Source organism: Neomonachus schauinslandi, chromosome X, assembly GCF_002201575.2.
Source record: "Neomonachus schauinslandi chromosome X, ASM220157v2, whole genome shotgun sequence".
NCBI lineage: Eukaryota > Metazoa > Chordata > Mammalia > Carnivora > Phocidae > Neomonachus > Neomonachus schauinslandi.
In genome coordinates, this window is record NC_058419.1 from 114,739,833 (window position 1) to 114,756,123 (window position 16,291).

The window sequence follows — 16,291 nt, forward strand, 5'->3', positions numbered from 1 at the left end:
AATGAAAGAGACTGTCAGGCCCCAAGGCAAGTCAGCCCCCTGTGGCTTACTTGCTCCTCTTTCTTTCTCTCACTCTAGGGAAAGCGGATTGGTAGGTCGAATTTCAACAAAGTGCCCAGCTCCCATCTGGGGAGGTTCTAAGCCTTGTCATTGTCTTGGCCATTTTGCAACATCTTTTGTTATTGCCAATATATGGAGTTCGTAATAGAATGTGGTCCCTCTTACCTGAAAAGGGTACTGTCTCTCCACAGGGGTCTGCTCCTCAAGATTTACTTTCTCCACACATCTGATTTTCTTAATCTCAATTGATCCTTTTCTGCTGCCTCTTCTCTGATTTAAAAACCAAAATATAAGATGTGTCATGCGATAAACAATGGGACACAAAGAAAAGCATAAAGTGAAGGTTATCCTAGGCGGGAGATTGAGAGATGGGACGGGTATGTGAGAATTTTTCCAATTGTTCCATCATAGTCAAAATCCAGTGGCAACAGAATATATTTTTGAGTGTGGGCACAAACTCATATACTCCTCCAAAAGCAAGTCTAGAAGCAGCCCTTAATTTTGTTTAATAATCTTGAAACATATTTCCATCACCTGCCATGTGCTTAATCTATGGAAGATCAAGATTTAACTCCAGAAAGCATCTTTTAAAATTTGGCGGGGGGGGGGGGGGGGGGGGAGAGAGGGAGAGAGAGAATCCTAAGCAAGCTCCACGCCGAGCACGGAGCTGTATACGGGGCTTGATCTCACGACCCTGAGATCACCACCCAAGCCTAAATTGAGAGTCCGAGGCTGAACCGACTGAGCCACTTGGGCACCCCCCCCCCACCGCCCAGAGAGTGTCTTAATTTTGTTTCAATTTTAGGACAGTATTTTAGGATTTCTACTCTGATAGACTTCTTAGCTGAATAGAATTAGTCTGATTTCCAGCACAGTGTTTCTTATCTTCAGCACTATTTGGGGCCAGAGAATTCTTTGTGATGGGGGCTGTTCTGTACATTATAGGATGTTCAGCAGCATTCCTGGCCTCTACCCACTAGATGCCAGTAGCCCACTAGACACCCCTCCCCAAATTATAACCAAAAATGTCCCCTGGGGGCCAAAAATCACCCTCAGTCAAGAACCAGTGTTCTAAAGTTACAATTTGCCTTAGTAAAATTAGCCAATATTTTAAAGCCCTTGATCTTGGTTTAATCATACCTTGGTTAAGAAAAGACAATGTGATAAGTGAACGCAAGTTGATCTTGGCTGTGTGAGCTAAGAAACGGGACATTGTTTCATTATAATTAAGCACTTTGTGGAGACTCAAGATATATAAATAGTATAAACACAGTCGAATAAGCAGGGTCTCACCATTTTGTCATATTCATAGTAGGAGAGATCTGTTTTGGTTAAAACAAAAAGCCTCTCTTTGTAATTACTTGGCGACATTTTCTTTTTTTGCTGTGACCTTTTGAGAAGAAGTTCTTCTAGAATGGATTTTGTGTCCATATTGTCGTCCTAAGTAAAATAAAATGATGAAAATGAGTGTTTGCAGCACCTAGCTACATCCTCTTTTAGCCTTCAGAATTTTGAGTCAACTGTTTCTCATTCAGGGATAATATAAATAATACAGTTTTTACAAATCAGGTTTAGGATTAGCGAAGAAATTTTAACTAAGCAGACTCAAAAACACATACACCTGCCCTTCATTCCTACAGCCTTGGCCCTGACTTTTATAAATATGTTGATTTGTTTACAACATTTCATGTGTTTTACTCGCCTCCCACTCCAGGTCATAAATGCACTGTCTTTGTACTACCCTCCAGACCACCTTATCAAATTTCTCCTTATTCCTTAAGCATTCTGTAGGCATTTGTTGAATCGAATTGGATATGATCAAACTTTGAAATATTTGAACTCCAGACAGCTCACCATATCTGAAGTGACTGATCAACACATTTCTCTCCAACACTGTGGCTGGCTGTTTGACCTGATCATCCGGGCCATTGTGAGACTCTGATATCATTGTAAATGATCCCCACAGTTCCCGATCATGATCCGATCTTTAACATAAAGGACAGGGGTCTACTTTTCAATATTTCTGAGAACAAAACATTTAAAAATGCCATCAAAATCAATCTAAAAGAACTGAACAAAATTGGTACCTTACAAACTAAAAACACTCTTGCTTTTCCTTCCAAAGCCATGGAGAACATTAAAGCTTGAGGTAATTCTATAAAATAAATCCATTAATTTTCTGGTTCTACTAAGACTGTTGCTTCAACTCTCAGTCCGATATCAGGTCTGGTAATGAAAAGTAATGTTAAAAAAAAAGTAATGTTAAGCAGTAGGCCACGAGAGATCAACTTTCTTATGTTCTTCTTTGCTTTGCGAAATCACATGAATACTAGCCGTCAGATGTTCAATAGTTTCTATCTTCCTTTGTTTACTGATAATCTGAATGTCATTACCTTTACTCACCTTGCATTCGATCAGCCAGGGTGTGCTTGTGGGTCCTTAACTTCAACCCTCGAGCTCTAAGCAAAACCTTGCTGCTCTGGGGCACTCATGTTCCCTTTGGCTATGCCAGGATCATGCATTACAAAGAAAATATTTGCATCCTATTTATCACTCTCCATCAGGAAGCACCCACATAGGCATTGCTCTGTGTGGATGGGGGGGGGGGTTGCCAAGTGAACCTGTCCAATCACTAAAGGCCACTTCTCACTGGCCCTGAGCATAATGGGCCCACTATGGCAAGGAAGTGGGAGGGAAGGGAGACACATTGAATAAACCACAGTCAGGTCCAGCCAGCTTCCCTCCTGACATAGACCACACCACTCTAGAAACGGGAATCAAGAAAATCAGCCTATGTTCATTATTTATACAGATGAAGTGGCTATTTATTAATCCCTCACATGTTCTCTAAGGGCATCGTTTGGTTTAGAGGCAGAAGTAATGGAAATCTTATCCATTACAAATCTTATCCATTGGTTACTTTCTGTTTTGAATATTGTTTTAGCGGGGCGGGGCGAGTCTAATTCCTTTGGGAAAGTAGAGTGGGTTTCTTTTGAGCACAGTGGGTGCTATTTGTCATGGTCACTGGTTTCTTGGCCCCCGGACTCAAAGATGGGGCAGAGGTTGGTGGCAGTAAACCTAGCCTTTGTTAGAAACTCTATACATGCACCTGTTCAGATAAGATGATTTTCTACACCCAAAGTCTGTGGCCGGAAGAGAATTTCCTTGAAGACTTACTGAAACTGTGGAGGATCTAGTTTTTTGGAGGTGCATTCCCCTTTTGGGGAGCCATACCACACTGGGCATAGTTTTAAGGCACTTTTGCCTTTTACATTCCTGCATTCTAAAATTTTACTAACAAAGCATACAAAGAAAACTGTGAAAACTTTTGTCAAACGTCTTTTAGATCCACAGCTAAAACATGACTCCTTAAAGCGGAATGCTAGTTAAATAGATCTGGTTAGTTGAATACAAAATTTTTACTTTTCAAAAAAAAAAAAAGTTTACTTTTCAAAACTTTTTCAGTTGCTGAATGAACTTGTAACATTAAAAGCACTGTTTTAAAAAGGCAAATCCCAACATCCCAGGCAGGAAGCAGCCTTTCCCGGTACGCATGACCATACACACACTTTTCTGTTTATAGAAATTTACATTCATTACATTAAAGATTTGGGGGGAGATTTTATCTAAAAGATTAATATGGCGAGTCACAGACACCATTGACAAATGAAATTCACAAGGTTGCTTCTGTATATTGAAGGGAAGAAGAACATTGGCTAGAAAGGAGGGTACCAAGTCCTCGAGCACATTCTCTTGTCAATCTCCAGGGCTTCATTCCTGTTGTTGCATCTGATGCAATATAATTTGTCAAATTTCAACAAAATTGTTCATTCCAAAGCTCTGCCTTTTGTGAATTTTTTGGCTTTCATTTCTAAAATCAGATGTGATGTGTGTTTATTCTACAAAATTAAGAACCACCAACAAGCAAAAGAAAAAAAAACCTGTTAACATCTTGGTGAACGTACCTCTAGATTTTTCCGAATATACTTGTGCATGTGTCTATTTTCACAAACATGAGCTCACACTCTGTGCAGATAGGTCTGTAATCTGTTGTTCTCATGTAACGCACACCTGGGGACACATGTCTTTGGAGACCTCCAGAGTTCTATTCCCTCAGCTGGCCCCCGGAGCTTCCTAACGAACTTGAAGAACCCCGTTTTGATGACTCACGCTTTGGTCTCATCTAGATCAGTTTTCTTCTAGGACAGTAACCTGGTTCCTGCTCCAGATTGGACCTGCCTTTCTACTTCTATTTGCTTCTATCGCTTCCTTGTACTCTTCTCCTACGTTAGCCTAGATTCTAAAATGAAGGCATTTCTATGATCTCCCTTGGTATAGGAAGAGATAATGAGTGATGACTAATTTTTAGAAATGTAATATTGCCTCCCTGTATCAGGACGATAAGTCGACAGGCTCAGGTACCACTGTTGACTCAAATGCCTGCCCGACGGCTAACAAATTCGGCTCTGCCTGCCCATATTTAAGGTATATTCAGTTGGGAAGGTTAAAAAAACACTTTTAAAATGAAATCAGAGGGGCGCCTGGGTGGCTCAGATGGTTGAGCGTCTACCTTCGGCTCGGGTCATGGTCCCAGGGTCTTGGGATCGAGCCCCGTGTCGGGCTCCCTGCTCGGTGGGGAGCCTGCTTCTCCCTCTGCTTCTGCCTCTCTCTTTGTCTCTCTCTGTCTCTCATGAGTAAATAAATAAAATCTTTAAAATATAAAAAAATAATAAAATGAAATGGGATCCTAAAGCTAGTTAGTATTAGCCAGAAATCTATTTCCATAGAAGAGCCGGCAGGATTTGGCTGGGCTCTCATATTACCACCTACATGGAATAGATACATCAATTTGCTTACCAAATAGCCCAGGCTGCCTATTTCCATAAGCACAAGAAACTAGAGAGAGATTAAAGTGCAGGGGAGGCAAAAACAAAAAACAAAACCAAAAATACTGTCAGAGACCAATATAGCATTTTCTCTAGGGAAGCCAGCAACTGTCATGTAACCCATAACATGCGTAAGAGGTGAATGCTAAATTAACGTGACTTGGACTCTCCATGGTTACTTAGCATTTGTAAGGAAATGTTATCAGGAGAGTAGGGAGTTCAGCTCTGCAGGTCTCTCCAGCACACTTGATTTTGAGCCTACAGCATGCCGGACCTCGAGTGAGTGGTTCCAGAAACGAGGATCAGCTCTCCACTGCCCAAGTGACAAGGAGCAGACTTGAGAGATAGGTTTCATAGCTAATTAACGTGCGAGGTGGCCGGACGGCAGTGGACTCAGAAGGCATGGAGGAGGTTACAGGGCTGTCATTTATGAGCTGGGTCACCCTGACTGAGCCCCTTCCCTGCGCTAAGCTTTAGTTTTCTGATCCAGATATATGAGATGGGTTATATAGCTCTCTCATCTTTACGGGACACGAATGAGAAAGCTTATGTCAAAGTTCTGGGCACACCATGGGCACTGAACCACAACTGAAAAAGAAAAGGGGGGAAAGGAACAACTGAAATGCTAGAGCAGAGCCCATGTTCTCTTTGTTCTGAATGGCCCAAGGAAGGAAAGTTGTTTCTTTTTCTTAAGATAATCAAGAAAGACGTTATGGAAGGGAGGACATTAAAACTGGACCTTGAAGGATATGAGTGATTGTAGCAATAATAATCCTAGCTAACATTTAAAGGGGGCTTGCGTTATGCCAGGCACTATTTAAAGCACCTTAAAAATATGCATTCGTGGGATGCCTGGGTGGCTCAGTCAGTTAAGCAGCTGCCTTTGTCTCAGGTCATGATCCCAGGGTCCTGGGATCCCAAGTCCCACCTTGGGCTCCCTGCTCAGCGGGGAGCCTGCTTCTCCCTCTGCCTGCCGCTCCCCCTGCTTGTGCTCTCTCTCTCTCTAGCAAATAAATAAAACCTTTGAAAAGAAAAAAAATATGCATTCCTTTACTCTGTGGGGTAGGCCTAACCCCCCCATCCTATGGGGTATGTCCTAATTCAGTCACCTTTTGCAGTAGTTAGGAAAAAAGCAAAAGGTGGTAAAGCCATGTCCTAATACCTTATGCTGAATTAGTAACGCACAGCACTGCTTAGGTCAGGGTTGGTCAGGGGAGAAGCACCCAGCTGGTGGGTTCAAATCTCTGCTCCAGCTCTGTGCAACCTGGCGTGTTACTTAACCTTGCAAAAGCCCATCTTCCCCATCCGTAAAGGGAGTAAAACAGTAACCACCTCGAAGGGTCAGTAGGAGTTGAGAGAAAACGGCAATATGATGCCTAGCACGCTGGCAGATACTCCCCAATTCTGTACCCCTTCCCCTCATCACTCCCTAGGTAAAGTTAAAAAAAAAAATAAAAGACCATAGGAAAGGTTAAAAACTGAAGAGAATGAAATGAGCCTTGATGATAAAATCTCAGTTCTCATCCCTCTTCCCAGCACGGGGCGGGGGTGGGGGGGGGTGGGGGGTTGTGGCAGGAAGACGCCGGGTGCATTGTCTTGTCCGCAAGCACCTGCCCTGTACGTCGGTTTCAAGCTTTCAGTCCTGGGCTGGCTTACCTTAGATTCAGGGTGAACCAGCCCCTGACTGACTGTTCTTGTGCCACTGGGTTTCTTACGAATCAATACGTGGATGTCACTGCGGGTGTGGTCCACGGACTGACGGTATCAGCGTAGCCCGGGAGCTTGTGAGAAATGCAGACGCTCAGTTCCCACCCCAGACCCTGAGAATCTGCATTTTAGCGAGATCCCCAGGTGCCTCGTGTGCTCATGAGAGTTTGGAAAGCCCTGATCTAAACCGCGATACACGCGCACTCCTTCTTAAATCCAGTGAACTTGTCCTGGTCCGCGAGAACTCTCAACATTATCTGGCGGTGGCTGTTCCTGAAAGCTTCACCTCCCCCATCTTTCCATCGCCACCTAAAATCCCCCCAAACCCCAGACGTTGGAAGCCTTCAGAAACCTGAGAACAAATATTTGTAGTTAAAGTAACACCATAAAAACACAGATTAAATAAAAGCGGGTAAGACGAACATCTCTCTATCTTTTTGGAAGCAGTCAGGAAGCCAGTATGCAAGGTCGCGGAAGGGCAATGCCTGCGGACGAGGACGGAGAGAAGCAGCAGAGGAAACGCGCTGAGCCCGCGGGAGCTGAGCCAGCCCGAGCTGCCGGCCATACACACAACCTGACAGCCTGCCTGAGCGAGGTTGCTGAGCTGGGGGAGGACTTGGCAGTAAAACCGTCGCAGGCCTCCAAATTACATGGTCTCATCCAAAGTCCCCGGAGGAGCCCCAGCTATTTCATATTCGTCATTCTGAACCCATTTGCCTGGAGGATATGACATCGTGTGGCCACCTGCCGCCGCAACGCACCATTCTGGCTCTATCCGCCGCCGGGGTCCACCGCGGTGCGGTTCCTCTGCTCTTGCCCGAACGCAAGCCCCAGCTGCCCTCCTTCCAGCCGCAGCAGCGAATGTCTCACATTTTCCCCCGCTGCTGGGTCAGAAATGGCTACATTACTCAGTGCCCCCAAAACGTTTATTGTCCTGCAAGGGCCTTACACAATCCCACAGGAAACCACGCTCAACACTTAGCCAACACTTGTTGATCTGATTGAATGCAACAAAAACGGAGACAAAAGCCTATTTCATAAAGGTTCCAATTTTGATAACCACAGCTCCTGTTTTTCCCAGGCAGCCCTCGGGGACATGTGATAACCCTGTCTTTGTTTATAGAGCTCTGGGCTGCAAAGGACCAGAAAATAGCTCGGCAAAACCCCACTTCTGACGCTGGCTTCTCTCACGAATCAGGAAACCATGAGGTAACGCCGAAGAGCGCAGAGAATAAGCAATGAAAGCTTCAACTCAACACTGGACGAAGGGACGCTGCAGGAAATGTGGCAGAGAAGGACAGTTAATATGACCGAGAAGGAGCACATGTCCACACCTTACGTTATTAAGGAATCCAGAAGTGGAAAAGAGATTGCTTTGGCTCCGGGAGCAGGCACCACGCTTGCAAGGAAAAAGTGTGATTGTCACTCGACGTCATTATGACAGCATCGCAACTTTCGGCTTTCCTCATGCCACCCTCTTCTCTGGGGTGCACGGACTCGTCCTATGTGATAAACCTGACGAATTCGTTGAGGCTCTGCTATCCACAGCCGAAAGCCTCAATCATCCTTTTGGTATGCAGCGACACACCGTATTAGCTCATACACGGTCGGCTACTTTAACTTACTTGGCAACATCCATGGTGTGACGAAATCTCGGGTTGGCAGAGGAGAGCGAAGCTACCGACTTTCAAAGAGGTCTCCTCTTGAGTGGACACAGGACTAGCAACACTTCCATTTTCTTGTCATTCAGTCAAGTGTTCTTGAGCACCGACCATGTGCTAAGCATTCTGTTAGGGGCCGGAGACAGAAGTCAACAAAACAGGGGCCGCCCACATCTTCAGGGGCCTTAGGTCTAGTGGAGGCAGAACCCCAAGGAAAGGTTTAATTACAGTAGAGTGTGTGAAAAATAGCTTACAGAGCTATTGTCAATGTTTCTGTTTGAAACTGGAATTTGGGAAGGGGCAAAGAGTCCCTCAGAAGAATTCCCAAGAGGGGAGCTTACACCCTGATAGCAAATGAGCCACTGATGGACCCCAAACAGCTCTTCGGTCTCTGGGAATAAAGTAGGCAATCATTCAAGAAACTCAGGGTGAACCAGAGTACCCATTTATTTGGCCAAGTCACTATTCATTCACTTCCTCTGCCACCTCTCCCGGACCTTTCTTCGGCTCTGTATTTTCCATGTCTTCAGTTTCATTCTAACTTGTTGTGGCAACCTGCTATGTCGATTACATGATTTAATTTGTTCAAATGATAGTCTACATTGTCACCTGTGCCCGGTGAGACCCTTAGGAATGTGTTCTAAAGCTTGTTCCTGCAAGCCTTTAGCAGGCAACAAGCTTCTGCCGGGATGCGTGAGATAATTTGACTTCATGACGTAAGCAAGCTTGTTTGCTTGGGAGTCCTAGCGCTTGTCTTTAGCACAAGAAAGAACCTGATGGGATCCATTTTGTGTGTGAGAGAGAGAGAAAGAGGGAGAGAGAGAGAGCACGAAAGAGCCTCTTCTAGCTTCTGGCTGACCTTTGTGTTTTCTCACTTTAAAAAATGCATTTGACTCATGGCTTTAAAATGCCATCTATATGCTTATGATTCCAAATTTCAGCCAGCTCCTCTCCCCTGAATTCCAGACTTTCATTCGACTGTCACCTTGTCCATCTCTACTTGGAATGTCTAATAAACGTGTCTAACTCACCATGCCCAGTGCCGACCTCCCGGCTGACCCGCCCCCGCCCCCCCCCCCACTACCTTCTCCCATTGTCATTCCCTCTCAGATAACAGCAACACAAGTTTTCCCACTGCTCAGGCCAAAGAATGTGGAATCACCCTTGCCTTTTCCCCTTCCTTCGCACCCAGCATCCAGTCCTTCACACGATATGGTGAGCTCTCTCTTCAGAATATATCCCAAATGTGGCCACTTTTCACCGCCTCTTCTGCTACTTGCTGGTCTAAATCGCCACCGTCCGTCACCTGCAATGTTGCCCTTGCCTCCTGACTTCTCTCCCTTCTTCTGCTCTTGCTCCTGGAGGTCTGTTGGCCACTGGCTAGCCAGAGTGATTCTTTTCAATGTAACTCGAGTCCTGCCACCCCTCCAGTCTGAACTCTCCCTTGGTCCGCCCTCTTCTGGTCCACCAGTACTGTCTCTAACCTCATCTCAGGATTCTTCTACCTCACATTGCCCCTCTGAAAGCTGGCCTCCTTGCTCCTCCTACAATATTCAGAGCACTGTCTGCTCCAGGGCCTTTGCATTGGTGGTTTCCTCTGCTTGGCAGACTGTCACAGATATCTGCCTGGTTCATTGGCTCATCTTGGGGCTCTGCTTCAAATGGCATCTTCCTAATGAGCCCTCCCTGGACCACCTTGTTTCGTCCTACCACCTCACTCCACCCAGCTTGCCAGTGGCCCTTACTCTGCTCTATTTCGTCTTTCTCCACGGTGCTGAACACCTTAAAACCTGCTGCACGATTCATTTATTACCTTTCTGCTTTTACTAAAGAGTAAGCCCCAAGGGCATCTCTCTCTACGGCCTGAGCTTTTTCCATGGGCGTCTCTTCCCTGGCCTGAGCTTTTTCCATGGGCGTCTCTTCCCTGGGGGTGTCCCTCTGTAACCTCCTGCATTTATTCCCCTGGTGCTAAGATGATCTACTTGGAGGTTGGGATCAGATGTGAAGAGTCTACGCTTATGGGGCTGGAACGTTAATGTATCGCCTCTCCTAGAAATGCTTGCCTATTAAACCTCGGGCTCAATGGTGGAACAGTTAGACTTGGTCCTTATGAGAGGAGATGGGTAAGTGGGGGGTGGAGGTGGACATGAAAAGGTTTATTGTTTCTTTGTGTTAGCCCCTTTACCGATACGAATGAAATCTTTACAGAGCCTGTTGGCATGCTGTCAATTTTACTCTCACTTTTTAGTGGAAGGTAAGGATTTGGGGGCTAAGATGGGGTTGGCAAACTATGACCACCACCTGTTTTTGTAAATCAAATTTATGGGAACACAGCCACGACCATTCGTGATGTATTGTGCGTGGCTGCTTAGCGGAGCCCTTGTACCAGAGACCTTATGCCCGCAAAGTCTCAAATATTTACTATCTGGCCTTCACAGAAAAAAATTTGCCAACTCATGCTCTAGAAGAATCTTGCCAGCTGTGGAAGTGACCTGGTAGCTTGGAATTAAGTTCAACAGCTCAATTCAACAGACATTCACTGAACTGGACTGCGTACCAGATGCCAGAGTTGGAAGTGAAGAAAGTAGGCAAAGGAGGTATCTTTTTTTTTTTTTTTTGACATTTTCAAGTTTTATTTGATTAGTATGGTAGGAACAAATCCTATAAAAGTTAAACTAGAGTAGGGCGCCTGGGTGGCTCAGTTGGTTAAGCGACTGCCTTCGGCTCAGGTCATGATCCTGGAGTCCCTGGATCAAGTCCCGCATCGGGCTCCCTGCTCGGCAGGGAGCCTGCTTCTCCCTCTGACCCTCCCCACTCTCATGTGCTCTCTCTCTCTCATTCTGTCTGTCTCAAATAAATAAATAAAATCTTTAAAAAAAAAAGTTAAACTAGAGTAAAACACACATTTCTCCAACATATCAAAGGAGGTATCTTTATGAAACCCTTCCGGCCACGATTCCCACTTTGATTCAAATGGTCTTTCCCAAAAGTTTATCATGGGAAATTTCAAAATACAGAAAAGTTAAAAGAATTTGTACCATGAGTACCCATACACCACCATCTAGATTCTGCAATTAGATTTTGCTAAACTGGCTTTGTCATATATCTGTGTATCCATCTCTCTATCCATCCATCGATCCACATTATTGGTCTTACTGTTTCTACTGCTATTACTATTCTTACCATTGTTGTTATTTTCTGGTGCATTCAGAGTAAGTTGCAGACATCGGTCCACCTCAAACATTAACTAGATAGAGGTTAATTCAAATTAGCCTTTTATTTGAACTCCAATACTGTGATCTTGAAAGCAGCCTCCATTTAGCCAGAAGACACCACCATATAAAAGCTGAAAGTGAGAAAGGTTATCAGGGTGACTGAGGTAAGTATCAGGGGAATCATTCACCTAAATTTCTCCACTTCCTTGGTTCAGAGATGGATCAGCCTTTCAGGGCCAAGAACATTTTACTTGTGGTGAATTCTAGGAAATTTCTGTGGCTCAAAAGAGAGGGTCATGAGCTGTTCTTTTCTGGAATGCTGCCAAAAACCCATGGGAAAGATAGGAACACATTATGCGTTTTACGCAATGGTGGATCCCATGTAACTTCGGGGTCAGAAGGCTGGGTGACAGAAGAGACCCGGGGTTGTGCAGATTGCCCTCACGAGGGTGGAAGTGGGAGTCACAGATACCCCTCTCTGATGGATGTATTTGGATGTCCTCAACCAGCAGCCCATTAATGACCTTCATAAACTAATGTTTACAAAACAATCAGTGTCTGATTTGGAGCCAGTCGATTTCCTGGCTTCAGTGAGTCTGAATGCCTAATTTGGAATATTCCAGAGACATTTGTCATTTCATGAAGAGCCGCAGTAGTGCTCTGGGAGGCAAGTTACTAAAACCTGACCAATCTGCGAGAAAGCATTTTTGAGCTGCGTGCTAGAAGGAGACAAAAATTGGACATGAGGAAATATGGAAGACGTCCGTGTATTTCTATAAAATACATCTTGGAGAAGAAAATCAGTAAGTCAGACAAAAGAGGAAAATACAATTTTTGAGAAAAAAAGGTCAAATAAAATATGTCGACATGTGTGGGTCTTTAAAGATTGTAAGGGTGTTATTTAGAATCATTTAGGGAAGGTTCTTCGTTGTCACATCGGCACAGAGTTTTCTTTATGCTTCCCAGGAGCCTGAGGGCCGTTGATGATGTAGCTACACACTCGGATATCCACACACATTGGACATCTCCATCTGGATGGCAGATGACAGTGTGAAAAGTGTGCCAGGCTCCACTTACAGGGTCATGCTGCTCATCTCCAAAGTGGGCCCCGCCAGTGAACAGTTCCATGCCCTGTATTCCATCTGTAAACATTTGCCCCTCTCTGACCTTGCTTTGTCCTTGGTTTCGGTCTTCTAGCTTTTCAGCCCCATTCTTTTCCTCCACGGGGTCTGCAAAGAGAGCTCCCTGCCTTGCCCTGACCAGGCAGGCCCTCGGACTTAGTTTGCCCCCATGACTGGCCTCTCAGAGACAAGAAAAAAGGGAAGCTCTCACTCCTGGTACCGTTTCGAAGGTGGAGGGGGTTCTGAGGCCCAGAGGAGACTTTGAAAAGGTGGACAAGGGCTCCTGGGTGGCTCAGTCGTTAAGCGTCTGCCTTCGGCTCAGGTCATGATCCCAGGGTCCTGGGATCGAGTCCCACATCGGGCTCCCTGCTCAGCAGGAAGCCTGCTTCTTGCTCTCCCACTCCCCCTGCTTGTGTTCCTGCTCTCGCTATCTCTCTCTCTGTCAAATAAATAAATAAAATCTTTAAAAAAAAAAAAAAAGAAAAAGAAAAGGTGGTCAACTGAAAGCACCCCCAAGAGCCTTGCAAATCTGCTAGAGAAGTGGGCAATGATGTACAGTGAAGCCGTTCTCTTCTGCTTCCTTTTAACGCAAAGCTCTCCTTGCAAATGCTGCTTATAACAGAGGAGCCTTCCAGGACCCCTGAACTCCAGACTTCAGTGCTGTGGCCCATGGTATGCAGCGCTTCAGCTCTCAAGTCAAGTTTAAGAATTGTTTATCTCGGGGCGCCTGGGTGGCTCAGTCGTTAAGCGTCTGCCTTCGGCTCAGGTCAGGATCCCAGGGATCGAGCCCCGCATTGGGCTCCCTGCTCCGCGGGAAGCCTGCTTCCCCCTCTCCTACTCCCCCTGCTTGTGTTCCCTCTCTCGCTGTGTCTTCCTCTGTCAAATAAATAAATAAAATCTTAAAAAAAAAAAAAAAGAATTGTTTATCTTGCTGGATGGCTGGTCACCTTGGTAATAACATTTAAATGGACACATCCACTTTCTAAAAGGGTCAATATTTGTAAGAGCGTTTCTCTAGCCCAGGGAGCTTTGAAAACCCACCTCGTCTCCTCTTGCACAAAAGTACATTTTCCAGTTGTCTATCATCACCAAACAAATGATCTAGAAACCGAGTGGCTTAAAACAACCGTTTTTATTTGCGCACAGTTCTGCGGGTCTGGCAGTGGGGAAGGACGCATGGGGTGCTCCTGTCGTATCCATGCGGCACGGGCTTCTCCCCGGATGGTGGTCTCAGAGCCACGGCTCTGCTCACAGGCCAGCTACTCCCAGGAGGAGGAAGCAGAAGCCACCAGGCCGTCTCAGAGCCACGCCCGCAACTGGCACAGTGTCGCTTGCACTGTATTGCACTGGTCAAAGCAACCACAAGCCCTGCTTAGACCCGGAAGAAGAGAAGTAAACGCCACTTGCAATGGAGGGAGTATCGAAGTCACATGGCAGAAGACATGTCTCATGGGACATACTGTTGCAGCTGTTATAGGAAAAGAGAATCTTCTACCCCAAGATGATAAACAATGAGTCTGATCAACAGGGGGTGGTTGTGATTGTCGCAGGCTGGCCTGGGTTCAAGGACCCAGAGGGTTCTCACAGGACCAGCCAAGAGGGCCCCGGCTGCGTGTGGGATAGAAATCAACAGCGAGCCAGGAGGAAGGGAGAGCAGAGTTTATTGAAGACAGAGAGAGAGAGAGCATATACTGAGTGGCTGGGAGACCCAGAAAGGAAGGGGAGTGAGTCTCGTCTTTGCTCGGGGTCTGGAGTTTTTATAGAAGACGATGGTCTGGTGTCCGCGTCCTCTCAGGCATCCAGGAACTGGTCAGAACAAGGAGCAGTGCTCTGATGTCCTCCATAAGTCACTTATGCCCTGGAGCCAGGGGTCTTGGCGTCAAGGTGTCTGGAGTCAGAGGTCTTGGAAAAAGTTCACGATGGCCCGCCTGGTCACTCTGTAGGTGTTATCTATTGCGCTGGAAGACTCCAAAGAAATTGTTAAGTCCTTGACCTTTAGAAGGGGGACATAAGGCGGGGGTGCAGGTCCTAGCAAGAACAGAAGCAGGAAAAGGAGAAAAAAGGCAGTTTTTTCCCCATGGAGCCCCTTCAGCTTCCCTGTTTCACAACGATGGCCATGTTAAACATCTCACCCAGATTTGAGGGGAAGGTTTCCCACCGGCAGTGACATGGAAACTGAGCTAAAAGACGAATGGGGATAAGCCAGATCAAGGAGAGAGAAAGTTGCAGACAGAGGCACAGCAAGCCAACAAGTGGGAAAATACACGTTCCAGAGCCTAAAAGAAGTCAGCCTGGTGGAAAGAGGGAGTGGAGTGCCTCTGTGTGTGTGTGTGTGTATCCTTGAGCAAGTGTCAGCCTGTTGAGGGTGAGGCCAGATTAGAGACATCACAAGACCTTCTCCTGAGGGCCCTGAAGGTTTTCGGCCTTTATTAGATTTCCCTGGGACATGGAGAGTGGATTGGCCAGTGGCCAGCCTGAAGGCAGGAAGAGGGGGGTGGCAATCGGATTTAAGAAACATTAGGCGTGGAATCCACAGGATTTCAAGGTGGAAGAGTGATGGGGATAGCTTGAGTTTCAGGCCCAGGCAATTGGCTAAATGTTGACATTTTTGGTAGCAAATGCAGAACCATTTCCTAAAGATTGCAAAGAGCCTGACCGAGAGTCCATATTTCTATTTTATTTGGAGAGAGTTTCAGAAGTCAGCATAATGATGATAAGTAACAATACTGTGTTATTTCATGGCACTTTTAATATTCACACGTATTAGCTCAATTAGCCTTGAATCACAGTAAGGTAGAGAGGAAGGATTTAAGTCCCACTGACATATAAAGAGTCCAGGGGAAAGTCCTTTTTCCTCTACTACCTTGTTCTTTTAGAGCAGGGGTCTGCAAACCAGGCCTGCAGGCAAGCCTGGCCCACTACCTACTTTTTACAGTCTGTGAGCTGAGAGCAGTTTTTACATTTTTAAGTGGCTGAAATTAAAAAAAAAAAAATCAAAAGAATATTTCATGACAAGTGAAAGTTATATGAAATTCAAATTTCAGTATAGTAGGGGCAAGGGCAGATCACCTCAAGATAGGCCACTTTTTTTTTTTTTTTAAGATTTTATTTATTTATTTGAGAGAGAGAAAACAGGAGCAGGTGGAAGGGCAGAGGGAGAGGGAGAAGCAGGCTTACCGCTCAGCAGGGACTCGATCCCAGGACCCCAGGATCATGACCTGAGCCTAAGGCAAACGCTTAACTGACTGAGCAACGCAGGCATCCCCCCAGATGGGCCACTTTGGCAAGAAGATTATTTTGAGTTAAAAGAGATCAAAACCCAGCAGATTCAGGAAAAGCGCTTTACTTCCCCCTCAACTGCCTACATTTACATTGGAAAGGAGAGCCTGTACCAAAGAAGAGAGCTATTAACAGAGGTTCCTCTTTACTTAAGAAACTTGTGTGCAGAGCAGGGCAACCTTCGTTTTACAAACATCTCTCACCTTCCTGCAAATGGGTCTTCCTTCCCTTTGTTTTCCCACGCCCCGCCCCCTCCCCTGAGCTCTGGACGCCAGATAAACCTCATGGTGCCTCAGTGTCTTTGGAATTTCAGGCTGTGTGGATTCCCTGCATTTACGAAATTAAATTTAATTTTCTCCTGT

General features: G+C 45.7%; 1 protein-coding gene across 3 annotated transcripts in view; it reads right to left on the bottom strand.

The window, feature by feature from the left end:
• Nucleotides 1-7,575, bottom strand: part of BMX (BMX non-receptor tyrosine kinase) — a 48,418-nt gene extending 40,843 nt beyond the window's left edge. The window contains exons 1-3 of one of the 3 annotated variants that reach the window (XM_021680774.2): nucleotides 7,415-7,458; nucleotides 1,354-1,500; nucleotides 226-330 (exon numbers count right to left, since the gene is read on the bottom strand). In XM_021680774.2, the coding sequence (XP_021536449.1) occupies nucleotides 226-330; nucleotides 1,354-1,500; nucleotides 7,415-7,417 (255 nt within the window). In that variant the 5' untranslated portion in view covers nucleotides 7,418-7,458. Of the gene's footprint in view, nucleotides 1-225; nucleotides 331-1,353; nucleotides 1,501-7,414 lie in introns of all 3 variants that reach the window. The other 2 variants (XM_021680785.2, XM_021680793.2) reach the window with 2 other exon arrangements.
• Nucleotides 7,576-16,291: the final 8,716 nt, after the last annotated feature.